Below are 19,689 nucleotides of genomic sequence, written 5' to 3'. Positions count from 1 at the left end.
AAAATAGGGAGACGCATAGGGAAATTCGTGCACATACTGTCGCCCGCTTTCAAGAGAGCTATGGATCGATCCAAAGCAGAGCACTCCTGTAGCCGCAAGTAACACAACATGTTTTTGAGGATAAGTTCTCCTCCAATGAGAAAAGTGACTCCATGGAGTTGACCAACACAGAGTGACTTTGAATGCTGTTTTGGAAGTATTCGTCTTGGCCACGTTGGTAAACTTGAAATACTTGCTTGACTGGCTCAGATATCTTGTGCAACCTCAGCTAAAGTCCGAGACCGTATGAGACACCCGCCCGCCCCGAATATGTGGGTGTAACTGTACTTCTGAAGGAAGTTGTGATTCTAAGACAAGGGAAACGGCTGTACAAACTTCACAGCAATCCTCAAATAAACTTCCCAGAAAGCCGTATACAATTTGTGAGATCCTCTGAACGTTTCCGGATGTCATCTGTAACTATCATGGAGCCTGGGATAATGAGAGCAGTTACTGATTCGACTTCTCATCTCGTAAGGTAAGGTACCGTCCATCGTCGGACATGCTAGAAGTCACGTGAGACTATAGAGACCTTCGTCCAGAGACTGGGCCAAGTCGGAAATTCGTGAAAATGAGTCTGATTCTATTAGAACATCCAAAAACCTGAATGCAAACTCTCTTTCTATTTTGTTTGCGTCGTGCGGTCCAAAATCTACCACGTGGGTTGGTGACTAGCCGGCGTTGCGCCGAGCGCGCCAATGTTGACGTTGCAACGAAAGTAAACAGTCCCGCCATCCAAACTTGCGACAACCTCAACACATACCTCACCAAGCCTTCTCAAACCCCAAAACATACACCATGTCGTACAATCCGCGCATGAGTATAGTGCCTAATATGCAACAGCGAAATCGCAGCAAAAAGAAGGAGGAGGAAGGCGACGATTTCGTTCTGGTATGCGATTTCACGCCCTTCACTTATTCAGAGCGCAAACTAATAGCTAGAACAGAAAGATAAGGAAATCGTAGGGTGTATCAACGATATCGGTGTTCCATTCACGGCGGCAGACCTCCAGAAGCCAAACCCTCAGCAAATTCAGATAATCTTCGAATGGTTTGCGGAAGTACTGATGAACGCGACTCGAGAAACAGTCGACCCAGCGATGCGCGCGGCTGCGGAAGATGTGTGCGGCGAATATATGGATATGATTCCTGCGGAGACACGAAATCTGATGGGATTCTATATCAGCCTGCGCAAACTGCTAATGGAGTGCGGCGTGATGGATTTCTCATTTCAGGATCTTTACAAGCCGACGCATGATCGCCTGGTCAAGATATTCTCCTACATAATCAATTTCGTCCGGTTCAGGGAAAGTCAGGCGCCTGTGATTGACGAACATTTCAACAAGGCGGAGACGACCAAGGCTAGGATTGAGACGCTGTACATGGAGAACCAGGATATGGAGGCGCGCCTGGAGGAGATGAGGCGCAACAAGAAGGCCATGGAGGCCCATGTTGCAGACAAGGTGAAGCGAAATGAGGAGCTGAAGAGACGTCTTTTGGACTTGCGCCAGAGCCAAGAGAAGGTCACCCGTCGATTCGAAAATGTTAAGACGAAGAAGAGCGAGATGACGGCTGTGCTAGAGGACAAGACTGCTACGATACTGCAGCTGAGACAAGAGAGTGCTAAACTTCGACCTTATGTTCTCCAATCACCTGCGGCTCTCCAGGCATCTTTGACCGAGTTGAGCAATGCGCTGAATGCGGAAAAGAGCCAGATTGATGCTATGGATCGACGGGCAAGAGCACTTCAGACATCCACAGATACCTTCTCTGTTGTGTCTACAGATGTAGCATCATGCATCAAGCTTCTGGACGAGATCTCTGCGGAATTAGCGAAGGAAGAAGAAGAGAATGTACGCATCGCAAAACAGAGAGATGCGCTGGGAGAACGAGGCAACAATGTTCGCGAAGTTGAGAGAACAGAAGGCTTACTGCAACGCCAACTTTCTAAGTGGATGGAGCGGACGGATAAGCTTCGCGAAGGCAGTAAGGAGAAGGCAATGAGCGCCAAGGAGAGAATGGAGGAGCTGCGGGCAGTTCATAGGAAGCTGACTGAGGAGCGGTCGGAGAAGGGCCGCGAGATGGAAAGGAGGAGAGTACGGATTGAACAAACGGAGAAGAAGGTACGGTTTGCTTCCTTTCCGCTTCCAAGAAATACACTGACAATCTTAGATGGCGGACTTGAAAGAGAACATCGAGAACGAGATTCACAGTTCACATGATGAATTCTTGAAAATGGACTCTCACATCAAATTGTATATAAAAGAGATGGAGCAATCCATTTGAGTGTGCATCGGTTCTTGTATTCTTGTTTATTGGGCTAGGTAGGGTCGGGAATGGTGGATACTGGGGCTGGGATAGTAAAGGCGTTCTGGTATACCTGTTGATAGCATGATTATGACCGCAATATATTTCAGTAGACTTTATCAGAGGAGCAACCTGTCCAGCACTTAGTTTTCTTGAGCCCAATCCCCTTTCTCAAATCTAAACCACCTCCCTAGAACCCTTCCAACCTCTACCGTCCTCCCACTCCACCCACCATCCTCACTCTCCAGTCCAATACGCTTCACACTGCCATTCAACATCGGCAACCTTTCCTCCCAACCCGTCGTCCTGCTCTCCCTTCCTTCCCCTCCATCACTATAATTACCGCCAATATTACCATCAGCATCCCACTCCCTCTCCTCAATCACCACAACGCCCCTCCCTCCCCTCCACCCAGCCTCCACCAAAGCCGCAACGCTGATCCCCAGTCCTTGCGCACTCCACTCACTTGTGTCTCTATGCAAAGCCACCAACCCATACACAACCAGCAACGGCGACCTATTACTCATCTTCTCGAACTTCTGCTTTGGTGGTCCTTCTCCTGTCGTCTCCCTTCCCTTTTCTGCCTCGCCTGAGAAGACAGCTAAATAAGCACGTAAGTGTGAGAGTGTAGGTATGAAAACCAGATTCACGAATCGTGATGCGACGATTTGGTGGAGTGTTGCGACGAGGAGGGGATGGTGGATTACGCGCTGACGTTCTTGGGCTTCTCTCTCACCCTGCCTTTCTGGCTCAAATTCCACTGGCTCGCCTTCATTCTGGCCATGACCCGGTAATGACTGCTCTACGTAGAGAGGCGGCTGGCGCTGGACAGTGTTCGGCATACATCTTTGGAGAGAGGAGAGGAAGTTTGCGCGCGATTGGCAGATTAGGAGGGTTGTTGGGTAGGTTTGGTGGCTTAGAATATAGGTGAGGAGTTCGGAGGGGAGAGCGGGCGTGATGGCGAGGGGCTGTGGTTGTCGTTGTGGCATTGAATTGAAGTCGTTGTTGGAACGTTGTTAACTTAATGGAGGGGTAGATTCCGGGGGTTGAGATTGAGATTCCGGGGTACTGGATAAATGCGAGCTTGAGATTAGTGCTGGTTGTTAATTGATGTCAAATGGAGATTATGGTGTATCAAATTCCCAGTAGTCATCCAACATTTTCATTGTCTTGAATGTGGCATCTTGAATCTTGAGCTGGAACCCAGATTGGCCTTCTAGTAATCTTGGGGAATCGGCGGACACACCACCCCCTGTCAAAACGGTGCCATCACTGACAGCCCCACCAAGGAATATCAAGCTCTAGGTTTCCCCTCCACGCGACTTCACTCCCCAATCAACTCTCCTCCATGGAGTCAATATCTCGAATATCCAGCTTGCTGGAAAGCGGTATGTTTTTCGCCTCTACCCAGCGACTCTAGATATGCAGAAGACCAGACACTGACAAGTCTCCTTGTATGTAGCAAGAGAACTGACTCTCGATGCTGCGCAATCAGCAGCAAGGAGCTCACGCTCCGCCGTCAAGACGCTGCCAGCGGCGCAGATCAAGAAGTTGCTGGATAGCAGGAATGAGAGAGAAGTGTTGGAAGGGCTGAGGAAGGTCATCTCCGTACGTCTGCCTGGGCGATTTTCAACACCAGTTCCAATCCCAAACCATGTCCACCACCATCTCGTACTCTCCGGAGAGCATTCCAGTATATTATACTGACTATCTACAATAAACAGATGATGTACCGCTCCCTCCCAACCCTAACATTCTTCTCTTCTGTCGTCAAGAACGTTGCCTCCCCCAACATCGAGATCAAAAAGCTCGTCTACATCTACCTCCTCGCACACGCCGAATCCGAGCCAGACCTCGCCCTCCTCTCCATAAATACCATCCAGAAGTCCCTTTCCGACCAATCCCCCGCCATTCGTGCCCTCGCCCTCAAAACCATGTCCGGCATCCGGGTCCCGGTCATCTCACAGATCGTGTCGCTAGCCATCAAGAAAGGTCTCGCAGATATGAGCCCGCATGTCAGGAAGGCGGCTGCACTGGCGGTGCCGAAGTGCTATAGATTAGATCCGGGCACGAGGAATCAGTTGATTGAGTATTTGGCGGTGTTGCTTGGGGATAGGCAGTATTTTGTGGCTGGGGCGGCCGTGACTGCGTTTCTAGAGGTGTGCCCCGAGAGGCTGGATTTGGTGCATCCGCATTATAGGGGATTGGTGAAGAAGATCGTTGATATGGATGAGTGGAGTCAGCTGGCAACGTTGAGGCTCATGACGGTTTATGCGAGGAGGTGTTTCCCTAAGAGGACGAGGAGGGTAGTGAAGAAGAGTAATGGGAGTGCAACTACCAAGGGCTTTTACGATGATGAAGGGGGTGAAGGAAAGCAAGAGGATGAGACGGATGAGGTAGAGCAGGTTCTGGATCCGGATCTGGAGACGTTTTTGAAAAACATCAAACCTCTTCTGCAAAGTCGAAATTCGGCAGTAGTGGTTGCGGTCACAAGATGCTACGTCAATCTCGGCACTCAAGAATACATCAATCTTTCGATCGGGCCATTAGTAGCATTGTTACGCGGGCCACAGGATATTCAACATATGGCACTCTTCAACATCGTCTCGGTGTGTCTCACACGGCCAGAAGCATTCGTCAAATACGCAACTCATTTCTTAGTCCACTCTAAAGATCCACCACAAGTCTGGGAATTGAAGTTGGAATTACTTACCCTGATATTCCCGTACTCCGACGCCTACCTTAAAAGCCTCATCTTGAACGAGCTCGAGCATTTCTCGCAAGGCTCAGATAAAGAGCTGGTCCGGGAATCAGTACGAGCTATTGGACGATGTGCACAGAGCGATGCCAGGACATCTGCACGTTGTCTACGGCTTCTCCTCAAACAGATTACCAGTCTGCATGGGAATCTGGTAGCCGAGTCTTTGACTGTGATCAGACATCTGATACAGCAAGACCCCGCTTCGCATACAAATACCGTTGTTCGCTTAGCCAAGAACCTCGATACAGCGACAAATCCTCGAGCCAGAGCTTCAATCATCTGGCTGGTTGGAGAGTTTGCTGGCAATGATGGCGAGGATAATATTGCCGCAGATGTGCTGCGTATTCTAGCCAAGGGGTTTGCAGATGAAGCAGAGCCAGCGAAGCTGCAAATCGTCCTGCTGGCTGCTAAAGTCTACCTTCATCATCTCAACCGCTCGGAACAGGTACCTCCCCAACCTACCGTTGCAACACAAATTGCCTCACCCGATTACTCATCTGCTGGAAATGAGGGCTTTGCGGAGCTTGATGGCCCATCCCAAACATCATTCTCTCCTCCACCTCCTGAACCGGAACATCCTATCGTTCTTTTGTGGAATTATATCCTCTTACTCGCACGGTACGATACCTCCTACGATCTGCGAGACCGCACACGACTATACAAGTCTCTTCTGGGCGTACCGTCCTCTACCCAGCTGGCAAGCCTCATGCTACTCGCACCCAAACCAGTACCACATACTCCCAGCCCTTCAGAAAATCGGACGGGATTCACACTTGGCTCGGCAAGTCTTGTCATAGGTGAAGTCGGTGGTGTTCATGGCTTGCGCGGGTACGAGGCACTACCAGAATGGGTCAAGGCAGGGGAGGAGCCCGACCCATCATTACGAGAGAGCGATGTGACGAAGGCCGAATATGAGTCGAATAGAGTGATACCTGCTGGTGAGCGTCTAGATTCGGCTATTAAGGAGGCGAGGATGGGGTCATCACCAGGCGCTACAAATGGTTTTGGTGCTGCTGCGGCCGGAGCGGGTAAAGAGAAAACTCTTGATGACTGGTTGGCGGAGGAGGACGAGGCCGACGAAGGAGAAGAGACGGAAGAGGAAGAAAGCGAAGAAGATGATGAAGAGGAAGTCGAAGATGACAGTGAAGAGCAGTCCAGCGACGAGGCATCGGACGCTGAAGAGGAAAGCAGCGATGATAACGAGCATGATAAACTTGTAAAATGAATTGAATTAAGGTAATTCGAATCAGACATTAAGTACGCATCGGAATTCCAGATATTGCAGATATACAATCAGTCGTAGCCACGGACTTTGAGGCTTATTGGTATCTTGAGGAAGCGAAGTGCATGTTTCAATTTCAATCATACGCCTAGAGATAAGTTGGCATCGACATTCAAGAACACTGCAAAACAAAAGCCTCTGGAACGAACCTAGGAACTAGAAGCTTTCCTGAATTGAGCCCGGTCCACAAAAATCTCTTGAAATGGCAAAAGGTGGCGTCGTCACGCGTCTCTGGGCAGCATGAGTATGGCTGTGCCAAGCCGAAACAAGGTGGAGCGACAACACCAGAGAAGCGGAAAATTTTCCCAATCGAAGCCAATGGAAGCTAATTCGCAATGCAGTAATGCAAGAAATCAATTGTACAAAACAGCAACTATTCGGTACGCCAAACGAGCAAATTCAGGATGAAGACTGGCCAATCGGCGACGCTCAATCGATCGCCACGTGCAGACATAATTTACAAGAAAAGAAAAGAAACATGTGGTCAGAGACCAACCATCAACTTGAAGGCATGCGGAACTTGAAAGAGGCTCGTTGCAACACTGCATGATGTATGCTCGAGATGCCAGTGATCTAGTCCAAGCTGTGTCCATCTGCTGGTTGACACGTCATCCCTCACCAACGACGGCTACAGGAATATTAGCTGCGTGAATCCAACAAAACGTATCACTGACCTGTATGCTTCGGCAACCACTGGCTGTGGTCGCTTTGCCTTGCGGGCCGCGTCCTTCGCCTTTTTCTTCTCTCTAGACTTCGAATCGCTGGATCTTCGCTCCAACTTGCCCAGAATTTCCATCGAAGTAGGACTCAGTGGAGTTCCCGTAGAATCAGTAACTGGGGATCCGGTGTCACTGTCCTTACGGGACATCTGCTGGCTTGATATGACGTCTGCTTCGCCTTGTGATGGTTCTGGCTTGGGACTTGAAGTTCCATCCATTGTCGAATGTACGGGAGGACCTGGGGGTACATTTTGGTTACCATTGAAACCTGGTTGGCCGCCGCCATTGCTGTAAGAACCTCGCGCACTCATATAGCCCGAGTCTTGGCGAAATGGCTGTTGAGGTGGGCCATTCGGAAACTGATTGCCATGATGTGACCCGTTGGTGTTACCATACTGATCTCTTGGACCTTGGCTGATCTGGGGTTGCGGAATATTCTGGGGGAACACGTTTTGTCCATTTTGTGGCGGGAAGAATTGGTTTGGGCTGGCCTGTGTCGGTGGACCATAATTTCCAGGCATTGATGGGTTTCGCTGGTGACCATGCTGCGGGATCTCTTGAGGATAGTAGGGATTAGGTGCATTTTGGTACGGCGCAGGAGTGTATTGTGGGTTTACATATGGGGCATTTTGTTGTTGCGGATATGACGCATAGCTTTGAGGAGCATTGCTAGGCTGTCCCTGGAAATTCAAAGTCAACATTGACCACTCCGAATGTGTTACCTAATGATATCATAGTATGTCTCAAGGCAGTTATGAGGTATACAGAGAGATACGGTGATACTCACATGGTTGTAGGGCTGATTTTGAGGTCCCCATTGAGGCGGACCCTGTTGTGAGAAGTTGTTAGGAGGTCCAAAGTTGTTAGGTGGAGGTGGCGCATTGACATAAGTTGGTACAGTGGCTGGCGGTGCGTATGTAACATTGTTATAATTCGGTGGGCCATTTTGGTAGCCATATTGCTGGCCGCTCTGCGGAACATTGGCAACTGGTGGATTGACAAAGGATGGAGCTGCAGGTTGACCATTGAGATAAGTGCCACCCGCAGATGCTGTGTACTGCTGTGGGTTTTTTGGAGGAAATCCATGCTGGACATGTGTTGGCGGTCCTTGATGATGGTGTTCACTCGCAGGAGGAGCTCTCTGCCCATTGGTGTTCATCGGAGGACTTGGTAGATTGTTTGGAGGATGGCCGTGCTGGACATTGGAGGGGACATTGCTGTTGGCTTCGAGCCCTTTGACTGGAGGTGGATTTGGCGGCGGAATGGGGGTTTGACTGGTCTCAGCGCGCTGTTGTGATGATTGGGAATGATGTGGTTGCTCTTCCAAATCATTCATGTAGGCTGGAATAGGCTCTTTCTTAACCGGCTTTGGAGAGCCAGTTACTCCCAACGAAGCCAGAAGTGCTTCTGTTGGGTCTTGGGGTGTGCTGGCGGTCTCACCTGGCTCTGGAGCCCAGGCATCGCCCTCAGTCTCAACACAAGGTGTTCCTGCTCTATACCCAATGACTGGTGTACGGACAGTTGGCATTTGCATCATGTCGTCTTCATCCTTTTCGGCTACAGTTTTCAGGCGTTTGATGCGCGAAGTCCCCTCATCTCGGTCGCTTGTATCTTCATTCTTGATACCACCAGTCTTCTGACTTGGATGGTCTTTATTCGATTCTGCCACTTCATCCGATCGGCGTTTTCGAGATGATTCTGATTGCTCAACTATGGGCTCCTGAAGCGAATCATCCATTAATTCCACGTTACTTTCCATATCCATCTGCTCGTGATGCGTGACAATCCAAGAAGGAAGGTCTTCAAGAGATATTGAAGGGCCGTCAAGCTCCATTTCTGCGAAGGCCGGATCTTCTTGCAGGTACGACCACTGGGGCAGTTCTCGAATAGGACGTACAAACTCCTTCTGGTTATCTTTTCTTGCGTATCTGGAGATTGAGGGCACGTTCATGCTCCAAGCTTGGACCAGGGGAACCGGGGTGGATCTGAAGTTTGCGGATAGTGGTTGAGCAAGTGCTACCGTCTCGTCTCTCGCAGGCTCCTTAAAGACCTGCTTGAACTCCCAATTAAACATCGCCTCCTCATCTTCAGATTCCCCGACTTCGCCATCTTCGGGCTTATCCTTGTCGTAGCTCTGGCTAGCCGTTGGGGTTGGTGCAGTGTTAAAGTTATCCAAAGGCAAATTGTCGTCAGCTCCAGTGCGGCCATAAGGCGTGCTAGCTCGGCTCGAATCTTTTGATCCATCATCCAGCTTACCATCAGGAGTCATGAGAGAACCTTTGCGTGAGGCGTGACGAATACTTCCATGCGTAGAAGCAGGCGTCTGTGGGGTTTGATGACGTAACTCAGAGTTGTGGTCAAGCTGCTGAGATCTTGACCGTTGCCCTTGTGCCGGATGGCTCGGGGTCCCAGAGCGTCCTCGCTGACTAGAGCTGCGGCGCAGCTGTTGTTGATATGGAGGTCTTGCTATTGGTGATGGATTGTGCCATTGTGGCTGAGGTGGTTGATAGGGTGCGGAAGGTGCTGGATGAGGTCCTACATAGCCAGGATTATGAGGTGGATAGGTATTTGGTGGCTGTTGGTATGGCGCGGGAGGCACGGGAGCAAACTGTTGAGGTGGTCCCTGGTAGCCTGTGGAATTGAATTGAGCCGGACCTACAGGAGGAAATGGATTGTAAGGAGGTTGTTGGTAGCCAGGTTGACCATACTGCGGAGGTTGACTACTTTGCGGCGGTTGGCCATATTGCTGTGTTTGACTATATTGCTGTGGTTGGCTGTATTGCTGCGGTTGGATGTATTGCTGAGCTTGGCTGTACTGCTGAGCTTGGTTGTATTGCTGAGGCGGAACGTACGGTTGTTGTGGTTGCGGTTGACTGTATGAGTATTGCTGCCCTGGATTACCATACTGTTGAGTAGATTGATATGGAGCGTGCTGAACTGGTCCCCCTTGTGGAGGATAAGGCTGGTTCTGCAGGTTGGGACCAGGAGCTGGTTGGTACGGCCTGGGTGGTGGATTGAAACCCCTGCGACTGTCAACAAAGCGTCCCTTGAATGTTCCCTTTAAAGGTGCCATAACGTAAAGGAATGGTGCGGGATCTGGGGACAATGACAAATTCTGCTGTCATGATCGATGCTGCGTAGAGTGAGAAATTGCACGCAAAGATAAAAGGCAGTTCCGAGCTCGAGGCACGTGTAGTGCAGTCGACAAGCTAAGACCAATGCGGTTCGTCCCAACTTCTCAAATCTCTTCTGAAAGTGAATCCAGCATCTTGAACAGAAGACTTACCCGGGAGTGCTGCGGGTTGCCTCAGGGCAAGCGACGAGAAAGTGTCCTTCAACTCCACAGTTGAAGCAGACTGGAGGAGGATTCGTTTTCCTGCGCTGAACTGGCGGTTGAATTGGTTGCTGAATTGCCTGCTGGACTGGCTGTTGATAGTAACCACTGTTCTGCACCAAAGGCTGGCTCCCTTGATGCCACGGTGTCGTGGCCATCGCAGCTCAAAGACTGACGTAGCAAGGGATCATAGAGACAGCGTGTGGTGTAAGGCGCGTGCTGAAAATCCGAATGAAGTGCGGTACCAGCAGGATGTAGAATTCGAAAAATGACTTCCAAATGTCGCCAAAGTGGATTTGTACCAACAATGAAAAGAATGCAGTGATGGTACGACAAAGTTGGCATGTATCGTCCCGTTCGCTCAACAGCAACTCTAGTCTAGTGTGACGATGTATTGGCCTCAAATTCAGCAACGACGCAAGCAAAGAAATCAATCAAGTCACTGAGCGCAAGAATGAGGAAAGCTTTGAAAGGCAGACAATGCAACAATAGTAGAAGTACAGATGAAGGAGAGGGGGGAATGGAAGTGATCAAGGTTGGTGAAGGTGAACAATTCAGATAACGTGAGAACAAATTCCCAGGGCGGCCAGACCGGAACGGATTAACCTTTGAGCTAGTGGCCCGAGCTCGCCGAGCTGTCAGGGGAGCAGGGGAATGAAGCGAGCTACGGTGGCTCAAAGAAACTGCACTGCAGGAAGCGCAGCTTTCAACCTCGCGTGTATCGCCGGCTTTCTTAATAATCGCCCCCCTCGACCTGATATTTCTTATACAATGCTCTTGGGAAGTTATTATTGAGCCAGAAGACTCCTTTTCAAATCGGCCAATCATAGAATGACCTAGGACCTGTTGTACGAGCGACCATGTTGTTGCGCCAGCACTCTTTACAGCCAGAATCTTCATCAAGCTCCCGCTCAAGCTCTAACCCGCGGTCAACACCAGAGCCTCGTGGCGGCTATCGTCCTCGATAATCCCTGGCACCTTGTCGTCATAATTTCTGGGAGTATTTTTCGAAGCATTTCGTTTCGGAGCATACAATATGCCTGGCCTGCCTTGTAAGCTGGGGCACTTTCCTGGTTCTCCATAGCTTCAGAACTGACCATTCCAGCTTCGGTCGATCTGGACGAATGTATAGAAAGCCTATACAAGAAGAATCTCTTGGCCGAATCTGTCATCGAGGCAATATGTGCGAAGACTAAGGAGCTGCTGATGCAAGAGAGCAATGTCGTCCACGTCCAAGCTCCCGTTACAGTGGTGGGGGATATACATGGTCAATTCTATGACCTGATAGAGATATTTAAGATTGGAGGATGGTGTCCAGATACCAACTACCTATTTCTCGGTATGCTTGAGATCTCTGGATCTGTGAAGCAAGCTAACTCTATTAGGCGATTATGTTGATAGAGGCATGTTCAGCGTGGAGACGATTTCCCTTCTTGTTTGTCTTAAACTACGATACCCTCACCGCGTGCATTTGATTCGAGGCAATCATGAATCGAGAGGAGTAACACAGTCATATGGATTCTATACCGAATGCTCGAGGAAATATGGAAATGCCAACGTATGGCACTACTTTACGGATATGTTCGACTTCCTCACTCTGAGTGTTGTGATTAATGATCAGATCTTTTGTGTACATGGAGGTGAGGTTTTGCGTGCCCCTAGATGTTGGTCGTCAGACATTTGACTAATGAGCAACGTGTTAGGCCTCTCCCCTTCAATCCATTCAATAGATCAGATCAAAATCATCGACCGCTTCCGCGAAATTCCCCACGAAGGTCCCATGGCCGACCTTGTCTGGTCAGATCCCGATCCCGAGCGTGATGAATTCTCCCTCTCCCCACGCGGAGCAGGCTATACTTTCGGCGCACAGGTTGTAAAGAAGTTCCTCGAAGTAAATAATATGTCGCATATCCTCCGCGCGCATCAGCTCTGCCAAGAAGGCTACCAAGTCCTATACGATGATCGTCTGAGTACGGTCTGGAGTGCGCCTAACTACTGCTACCGATGTGGTAATATGGCAAGTGTGCTGGAAGTCAGCGATACGGGCGAGAGATTCTTCAATGTGTTTGCCGCCGCTCCGGAGAATGATTTGCATAAGGATCAGCAGGGTCAGGATAAGATTGCTGATGGTAGTCAGTTGCCGGATTACTTCCTATGATAGGATAACACGAACGGAGAGGATGATGTACAGTATGTGATGACTAAGGAATGAGTTTTATGAATGAAGGCTTGGCATGAGCAGCTTCAGCTGAATGAAGAGACACTTGTATCACGAGAAAGACTCTTGTTGAGAGAGAGATATAAAATGAAGAAGCTTCTCCAAGCCCAATATACTTTTCGCAGCAAAAAATTTCACTCGGCTATGGGCAGATATAAACAGAACATCGATTCAACTAATTCCATCACTTGGCACTTCCCGAATGTTTCAAGAAACTTCACACGAGTGTCTAGAAACTGTTTTTTGAAGTCAATGATGACCGATCATCAAAACTTAGCAGGGCCGGCTAGTTGCCGTCTGCTTCTGCCTTTTGCGATTCTTTCGAGCGGTGCTGTTTTTGTCCTCGATTGACTTGTGGGGCTTTCTTGTTGTCAAGAGCAAACATCCTGTCGTTTCACTGTCGCGATTTCGGGGCTGATTTCGACACAAGTCTATCGAGCGAGCTCTGGCATCCCGACTATGACGATGCGTCAGATTTATTCAAGTACCTTTCGTACTGCAAGCAATGTTCTTTGAATATCTGAGCCAAGTATTCCTTCAGAAGGTTCGAAAGTACGCCATGAAGATTCTCTAGTGTGTTTCCTCTCCGTCATGCGAACATCTCGAAAGGAATCCATAAAGACCGATATATGGAAAGAGAAGCTGCTCAATTTCCTAGACTTCGTTCCGGATTCGACTGTCTAAGGTAGTAGGAGGGAGTGAATGATGGGTTTGTATTCAACAATCAACTCTGCTATAACTGAGGTGGGAAGTGAATATTTACGCGATCAATTGGTCGTAAGCGTTATAGATTTCCCGACCAGTTTATGCTCCTCTCGCTGATCCCTGGACTGATAAGAGATATTTTCAAACAGCCAGAGAAAGCCTGTGTAATCTTCTCTCAGCAGAGACACTTGGACTCATGTCAACATTCTCTGTGATACTACCTCGTAAGTAACGAGCTGGTAGGAAGTACGGGCATCTACATGTTTCAGAATAGCTCACGTTGCAGGTGCTGGAGTGGATTGTGCTACGTCTTATGTTTACTTCAAGCTGGTCGCTTCATTTCCCCATGGGCCAATTCCCGGATTTCTTATTGTCGATCATTGGTTGGCTGTCGATGTGGCTCACGTCACCATCAATTTATATAAACACACGGAACTTGAGATAGACTTTCCAACTGTGCCTTGTAATATTGTCGATTTGTACAGTAAATTTTCCCAATTTGTCTGTTGGATGGCCGATGGAGTAAAGAAAATGCGCCTTGGGCTTCCCCAATGGCCAGAAAGGCTGAGGGGATTGATATGTGTTGGTGATGCCATCTGTACCCAGACTTCGAGTTTATATACCAATCTTAAATTCCCGATAGCTTTCCTTGAAGTACTTGTATCGTGTCTTTCGATCCCAGAACGATCCCGAGTCAACGGTGTGAGTGGGCAGCTGGTAAAACTTACAGCGAGCTCCAATCAATTATGCTCTCCAAGTGCCACGTTTATTGATATTTTCGAATGCTGCTGTTCTTCTCGAGTGCCCCCAAGGGGTCTATTTAGCTAAATACCATTGCCGTCATTCAGGAATCGCGAAATAGATCATACCTTCAAGGGAATTGAGACCAGTATGAAACGATTTTGAGCAACCCGCAAAATGACAGTTGTCGACGATCAATGAAACTGACCACAGACTGGTATTATAGCAGTTTCACCATTGTCAATCAAGTTCATCACACAGCACCTGATATTTACATTCCGGCGCGTGAGGTAGGTGGTTGTCAAAGCATTGTTGCTTGTCATCTTCTGGTGAACCTCTCTCGAGCATTATATAAGCCTATGCATATGTCTTTCAAAACAGACGCTTAACTCTGCTGCACCGGTCAGTTCACCTCCCCTTTTCAGAGCCTCCGAGCAATGCTCGCCGCAGCAAAAGGCGTGAGCAGTCCGTGCTCCCGTATGTTCTGTTTGTGACATTTTTTTTTACTACCTCTTCATCACTCAAAATTAGCTGATTCATAGAACTAGTACCACTGGCTAATTAGCTTGAACTGTGAGTGAATAGCCTGGATCTGTGAAATGCTAAGATAGTGAATGATGCTAACTAGTTCTTACATCCTACAGACCTGGTTGAACAATTTTTATAAAGCTTTTGAAATGCTCAACATTAATCTCTTCCATGTAGAAAGCATTTTTGGGATAGCATCATGACAGATAGGCAGAGCACCGAGTTCTCCTTGCCTGGGTCCTGTATATCTTGGGCGGGCAAAGAGGGAGGCAGCTCAAATACGAGCAGACGACTGACACAGGTTTTCAATCCTCGTTCCTAGCTTTCACCTGGAGTGCAGCGATCGTTGCTCGGAGCTATCCTATTTGCTGCCAAGTGTACTCCCCTGTCGTTTGTGAATCTGTTTGTTGACAATTAAGCGAGAAGGTAGAAATGTGAGCTGCAAGACTTCGCAGATTTCCAAGTCCAACATTTTCAACAGATTATGGCGCGAAGCCAAGTAAATAATTCAGCTAATTTATCAAGATAGTCCCACGGCCTAACAGCACGATCCCGAAGGCTCAAGCTCAATCCCCAAGTTAGACGTGCTTTTCACATCACCAAAACTCCTTTTCGCTTTGCAGTGGAAACACACCACAATCCCTGCATATATGGTTACAAATACGATAAAAGCTGTCACATACGACCATAGATTGAAGAGAAAAGGGCATCCCGTCCGCTCTGCCAAACTCAAGCTTCAAATCGGTGGATTAGTAGTTGGGTGGGTGACCACCAGCGAATACCCACTGTTGTATGTACCTTTTTTTTTTTTTTTGCCTCGACTTTTCTCACCTCATAGAACAGAATGTGGGTACTTGATTAGAACTATGCTTGTTCTGATGCTTGTCCAAAGGTATAAATAAGTATTCATGGAAGTCGTGAGCAGGGATACCAACTGTGTGATACCATGCAATCAGAAATGCCAGAAGTCAATTAGAGATCGCTACCGACACTGGTGGTAGGCTTTGGCTTCAGCTTCATGACGCAGCTTGTGAATATGACTTGCTATGAATTGGGAAGATCAATAAATTATCGATGTCCTTCAGCTTAATTGAAGGGTAAGCGCAGGGGTTTGGTTTCGTTTTCTGTTGTCAATCGATGCATTGCCTTTCTTTTGCGCTTGCATTTCTGGCCCTCATCGACTCCAACTGTTCGTTTAGAGCATGTTGGATTGCCTCAGGTCCTCACCAAAGGCTCGAATGATCATGCAGAAGCTGTAAAAAAAATGCTTGCTCGTCCTCTATTCAGGTATTTCTTTAGATCCATCAAACTTTTGGGATTATGCTGTCCAGTGCCCAGGTGTTGCCAATTTACACATCTCTGCCTTTATCTTCGATATCTGAACATCGAAACCTACATACAATTGGACTAATCTTCTGCCATGACAATCCTGAAATCTCAGTCCCCCAATCCTTCAAAATCTTGAATACATCTGTCAAAAAGATTATGCCGCCACAATTTTTCACCAAGGAGAGCCATAGGTTTTGTTTGGAGAAATGTTGTTTCGACCTTGGTCTCCTGAAACGAGGTAACAATTGGAGATTATGTACTCTCTGTCTCTTCGTAGAGAGATCTGGGTGTTAAGAGAAATGAGCGAATGGGTTATTTACTGTTCTAGCTGTGTCGTGAGGAAGTCAATGCCGAGGAAATCAATTGTCACTCAAACTTAGCCATTGAGATAAAAATCGCATTACCCTCCACCTGATCAAAACTTCGGAACAAGATAAGAGCGTACAAAGCAGGTCTAAAGTCTCTGTGATAACCTAATATATATAAGGACGGACTCTAGAGACAGGAGAAGGGGATTTGTTAAGAGATCTAGAATGTGATCGAAGAGCTGGGATGGTGGCTCTAATCTGGCTTCTAGCTTCAGACGAGGAATTTTGCTTGTACAGCTGAGACAGATGGCTAGCGGGATTCGTGTCCTAATTGATGTTTGTGCGCAGAGATACAGTGTACTGTACAGCATGTCTGAATATTCGCTGCATGAGGAGAAACGTGCAGTTTGTTGTAAGAGAAGAAGTTATCTTCAATGTTTCCAATCATCTCTTACACACAGCACCTCAATGCGGTCGCAAACTGACCCTCTGGTACTTGTCATAGAAAAATGAACTCTTGTACCATAGCAGCCAGACCCAAAACCTGCAGGTGTGCTGGATGTGGTCCCTCAAACACTGGCACGGGAAGATATGTGGCCGGTTTGGTTCCCTTGAGCGAGCTGGGTAGGGTGAGCAAAGGAGGCGCGCAAGATGCCTTTTTATAAACGCGGTATTGATTTACTCACGGTCATTGTTGAGTGAATGGAAGTTAGTACTGTACTGTGTTGGTAGTGAGTGGAATTGACTGAAGTTCGCTTGATCTGGACCTTGCATTGATTTTTTCGGTGACACCATTGACGTCAACTCAGGTCGAAGTCCAGTCCCATGCAGTAAGTATATATTATCTCATCTTTCCTACCCTGTTTCTCTTCTCTTCCAGCAAATCTCTTCCAGCAAATGTCAAGATATCAGGCCGCTCTGTCAGGTCGTTGGGTCCGAGGCAACGTGAGGGAAGTCTCTGACCACCGTCGGTCCGCCAAACTCGCCGATTTTCAATGGGAAATATGGATGCCCTGTAGAGTGAGAAAGCATTTTGACGCTTTGGAACTTATACCTAGATCTGGAGTCAGGCAAGCAGACAGCATCAAGACGTTGCTGTTGCTGACAGAATATTTCATTGTCGATCACTTTTATGTTGTCATTCCTTATGCTAGTTTCTTGCACAGCAGTCCGGAGTTACTTACTTACTCAGGTTCTCCAAAGTAGGAAATGTATGTAAAACACATCAAGCGAGGGCCGATTGTGCATCTGATTTGCTCTCTAGAAAGGTAGAGTTCCGGCTTCTATATTAGGCGAGAAGCTGACCTATCAGCATTACCTATTCCTTCCAGTCGTTTAGTTTCGGATACTTGTGAGGGAAGAGAAAGTATGGAGAGCAGCAATATATACATACTCCATTGAAGTATTATGGCGGGGAGAAACGTATGCGGCAGCTGCTTACTGTCGAGTCAAGGAAAAGTAAATAAAGAGATGGTAACGATACCTGGTACAACGGGGTACGCATATAAGCCAATATATGAGAGTAGAATTGAATGAGGCGGTTCCATGATCACGTATATTCATATCTCATGTACTTTCAAATCCCTCTCGTCCCCCACCAATTGCCAACCACAGTCATCTAACCTTCGTCAATCCTATCCGCACTACGTCTCAGCACTAAAGAATGCAATGAATCTATCACCAAACACCAATTTGAAAAGGAATGCATGCCGCCATATCGCCGGATCCAAGTTTTTAGTTAAGGAGAGTGTCTGTGAACAGATTTACCAGTCCTTGGCAATATCGAATGCCCATTCGAACTCTAGATGCTTCTTCTTGTCGTCGTCTACGAATGTGCTGACGGCGGTGTAGTGGCCGCGGGCGAGCATTCCGGATGGAGCTTCTTCTTCGGCGACTAGGGGGTGGAAGTGTTAGGTTGGGATTTGTAAGGTATGAATTGTGGGATGGTGAAGTGACTTACAGGCTTTGGTGTGGATTGGGGTCTTGTCTGTGTTGGGGGCATATGAACCCTATTTCCATGTCAGCAAGTAATTCGTTGGTCTGCGTTTTGGTAATGATAAAGAAAGTGAAAGAGCACATACAATCATCTCTTGATCCTTGCTAACCCTGATACCCTTCCTCTTCACAATCTGGACATAATGCAAACCTGACAAGATCTCGTGCTGCACCTTGAACTTCGCAGTCATGTGGAACTTGGCACCTTCCTTGATCTTGAAAGGCTTGTCCTTGAGGGTCTTCTCGGCGTCCTTGGCGGATAGGTCGATGGTGACGGGAGCTTGGCCTTCGGATTCCATGGAGAGGGAGAGGATGATGCAGTGGCGAGGGTCATTTGGGTCGGAGAGGTCTTTGCCGCCGCCGCCGAGACCGAGGGATTGCTTGTAGCGTTGCATCGCTTCATCGTCGGCATCTGGGAAGGATTAGCTGGTGGTATGGTAAGTGAAATACATACATGCTTGGGTTAAGAAGAAAAGAATGGAATATATGACGAGGATAATGGCAAATGAGAAAAACTTTGAACCCCTGCCACCGCAGTGACAAAATCTGGATGAACAAAATGTGATGGTTGCATTTACATGGCCTTTCAGAAGACTTTCATAATACATAGTCTTCCATTCTGTGCAAGTACGGAAACAAATGGAGGGGCTACGTTGAAGCTATATGTGCATGTTTCAGAAGCCAAAAAGTCTGCAACCTCAATTATTGCTCCGAATGCAGAGCTCCAAAGTCAGACTTCTGATTAGGTTTGAGCCGATAATTCTGACAGAAGTCTAAAAGAGAAAGCGTAGCATCTGGACAGGTACAAGCGAAGACAAAATGAAGTGGAGCCATTCCACGTGATGGTGATAAGGGGAGCTTGACCTCAATACCATCGAGGTCTCTTGAACAGACCATAAAAGCCGAACTTCGAGAACAAACAGAAAGATAGAGTAAAAATTGAAGAAGATGATTTCCCAGAGCATAAATCAAGGCTGCAGGTATGTAAGTAGCTGTCAAACATACCAAGCTTGCTATATTCATCCATGGTCTTCTTCTCTCCCACCTTGAACCCCTCGGTCTGCTCAGGCAGGAGATCCTGATCATTGCTTGAGGATGCCATGTTTGCGGTTGATATTCTGGTTGATATTTTGTGTTGCAATGTACTGCCAATCGGTTGAGCTGGCTTCTCTTCAAATTCTATGGCGTTGTGAGGTTGAAATGGAGAACAGAATGAAGGCTGGGCGGAGTTGGGCTGGACCCCTCGTGTGTTGTTGGTGCTTTGTAGTGGGGTTGGGGTTGGTTCTGACTCAAAAGCGGCACCTGCAGTCCCCTATTAATTGTGACGGCGGCGGCTTTGTCTTTCTCCACTGACTGCAGATGCGACACGTCCACCGCCTTTTCCGCAAGGGCAAGGGGCTGCACACGTGCATCGCGGGATCAAC

General features: G+C 48.0%; 6 protein-coding genes across 6 annotated transcripts; 3 read left to right on the top strand and 3 right to left on the bottom strand.

The window, feature by feature from the left end:
• The first annotated feature begins 472 nt into the window (after positions 1-472).
• NUF2 (kinetochore-associated Ndc80 complex subunit nuf2) lies at positions 473-3,526 on the top strand. The gene is made up of 4 exons (XM_058508164.1): positions 473-512; positions 766-930; positions 986-2,161; positions 2,211-3,526. Exons 1-4 carry the CDS (start codon positions 480-482, stop codon positions 2,322-2,324), a joined length of 1,488 nt encoding a protein of 495 aa, XP_058355846.1. The 5' UTR covers positions 473-479; the 3' UTR covers positions 2,325-3,526.
• Positions 2,431-3,526, bottom strand: ONS95_014511 (uncharacterized protein). The gene has a single exon (XM_058508163.1). It carries the CDS (start codon positions 3,332-3,334, stop codon positions 2,489-2,491), a length of 846 nt encoding a protein of 281 aa, XP_058355845.1. The 5' UTR covers positions 3,335-3,526; the 3' UTR covers positions 2,431-2,488.
• A 137-nt stretch (positions 3,527-3,663) lies between these two features.
• APL6 (AP-3 complex subunit beta) lies at positions 3,664-6,331 on the top strand (the record flags this gene model as incomplete). The annotated part of the gene is made up of 3 exons (XM_058508162.1): positions 3,664-3,733; positions 3,808-3,953; positions 4,070-6,331. Exons 1-3 carry the CDS (start codon positions 3,694-3,696, stop codon positions 6,329-6,331), a joined length of 2,448 nt encoding a protein of 815 aa, XP_058355844.1. The 5' UTR covers positions 3,664-3,693.
• ONS95_015075 (uncharacterized protein) lies at positions 5,879-10,977 on the bottom strand. The gene is made up of 4 exons (XM_058508761.1): positions 10,394-10,977; positions 7,895-10,130; positions 7,063-7,787; positions 5,879-7,016 (listed from the first exon to the last, which is right to left on the bottom strand). The coding sequence occupies exons 1-4, from the start codon at positions 10,597-10,599 to the stop codon at positions 7,004-7,006; spliced, it is 3,180 nt and encodes a 1,059-aa protein (XP_058355843.1). The 5' UTR covers positions 10,600-10,977; the 3' UTR covers positions 5,879-7,003.
• A 186-nt stretch (positions 10,978-11,163) lies between these two features.
• Positions 11,164-12,845, top strand: PPG1 (putative serine/threonine protein phosphatase). Its single transcript, XM_058508161.1, has 4 exons — positions 11,164-11,493; positions 11,547-11,780; positions 11,827-12,081; positions 12,145-12,845. The coding sequence occupies exons 1-4, from the start codon at positions 11,478-11,480 to the stop codon at positions 12,597-12,599; spliced, it is 960 nt and encodes a 319-aa protein (XP_058355842.1). The 5' UTR covers positions 11,164-11,477; the 3' UTR covers positions 12,600-12,845.
• A 5,188-nt stretch (positions 12,846-18,033) lies between these two features.
• ONS95_014508 (uncharacterized protein) lies at positions 18,034-19,367 on the bottom strand (the record flags this gene model as incomplete). The annotated part of the gene is made up of 4 exons (XM_058508160.1): positions 18,034-18,164; positions 18,231-18,279; positions 18,352-18,677; positions 19,271-19,367. 4 exons carry the CDS (start codon positions 19,365-19,367, stop codon positions 18,034-18,036), a joined length of 603 nt encoding a protein of 200 aa, XP_058355841.1.
• Positions 19,368-19,689: the final 322 nt, after the last annotated feature.

This window comes from Cadophora gregata (genome assembly GCF_030347475.1).
Source record: "Cadophora gregata isolate MNR1 chromosome Unknown scaffold_9, whole genome shotgun sequence".
Lineage (NCBI taxonomy): Eukaryota > Fungi > Ascomycota > Leotiomycetes > Helotiales > Ploettnerulaceae > Cadophora > Cadophora gregata.
This window is presented reverse-complemented; position numbering and strand designations above follow the sequence as displayed.

Coding starts and splice junctions, on each gene's coding strand:
- ONS95_015075 (XM_058508761.1), bottom strand. CDS start 10,599: ATGGCCACGACACCGTGGCATCAAGGGAGCCAGCCTTTGGTGCAGAAC. Junction 10,131..10,393: donor GCAACCCGCAGCACTCCCGG/GTAAGTCTTCTG, acceptor TGACAGTCGCAG/GGGTTTCAATCCACCACCCA. Junction 7,788..7,894: donor AAAATCAGCCCTACAACCAT/GTGAGTATCACC, acceptor TTGAATTTCCAG/GGACAGCCTAGCAATGCTCC.
- NUF2 (XM_058508164.1), top strand. CDS start 480: ATGAGAGCAGTTACTGATTCGACTTCTCATCTC. Junction 513..765: donor CTGATTCGACTTCTCATCTC/GTAAGGTAAGGT, acceptor GAAAGTAAACAG/TCCCGCCATCCAAACTTGCG. Junction 2,162..2,210: donor TTGAACAAACGGAGAAGAAG/GTACGGTTTGCT, acceptor TGACAATCTTAG/ATGGCGGACTTGAAAGAGAA.
- ONS95_014511 (XM_058508163.1), bottom strand. CDS start 3,334: ATGCCACAACGACAACCACAGCCCCTCGCCATCACGCCCGCTCTCCCC.
- PPG1 (XM_058508161.1), top strand. Junction 11,781..11,826: donor TACCAACTACCTATTTCTCG/GTATGCTTGAGA, acceptor TAACTCTATTAG/GCGATTATGTTGATAGAGGC. Junction 12,082..12,144: donor GATCTTTTGTGTACATGGAG/GTGAGGTTTTGC, acceptor GCAACGTGTTAG/GCCTCTCCCCTTCAATCCAT.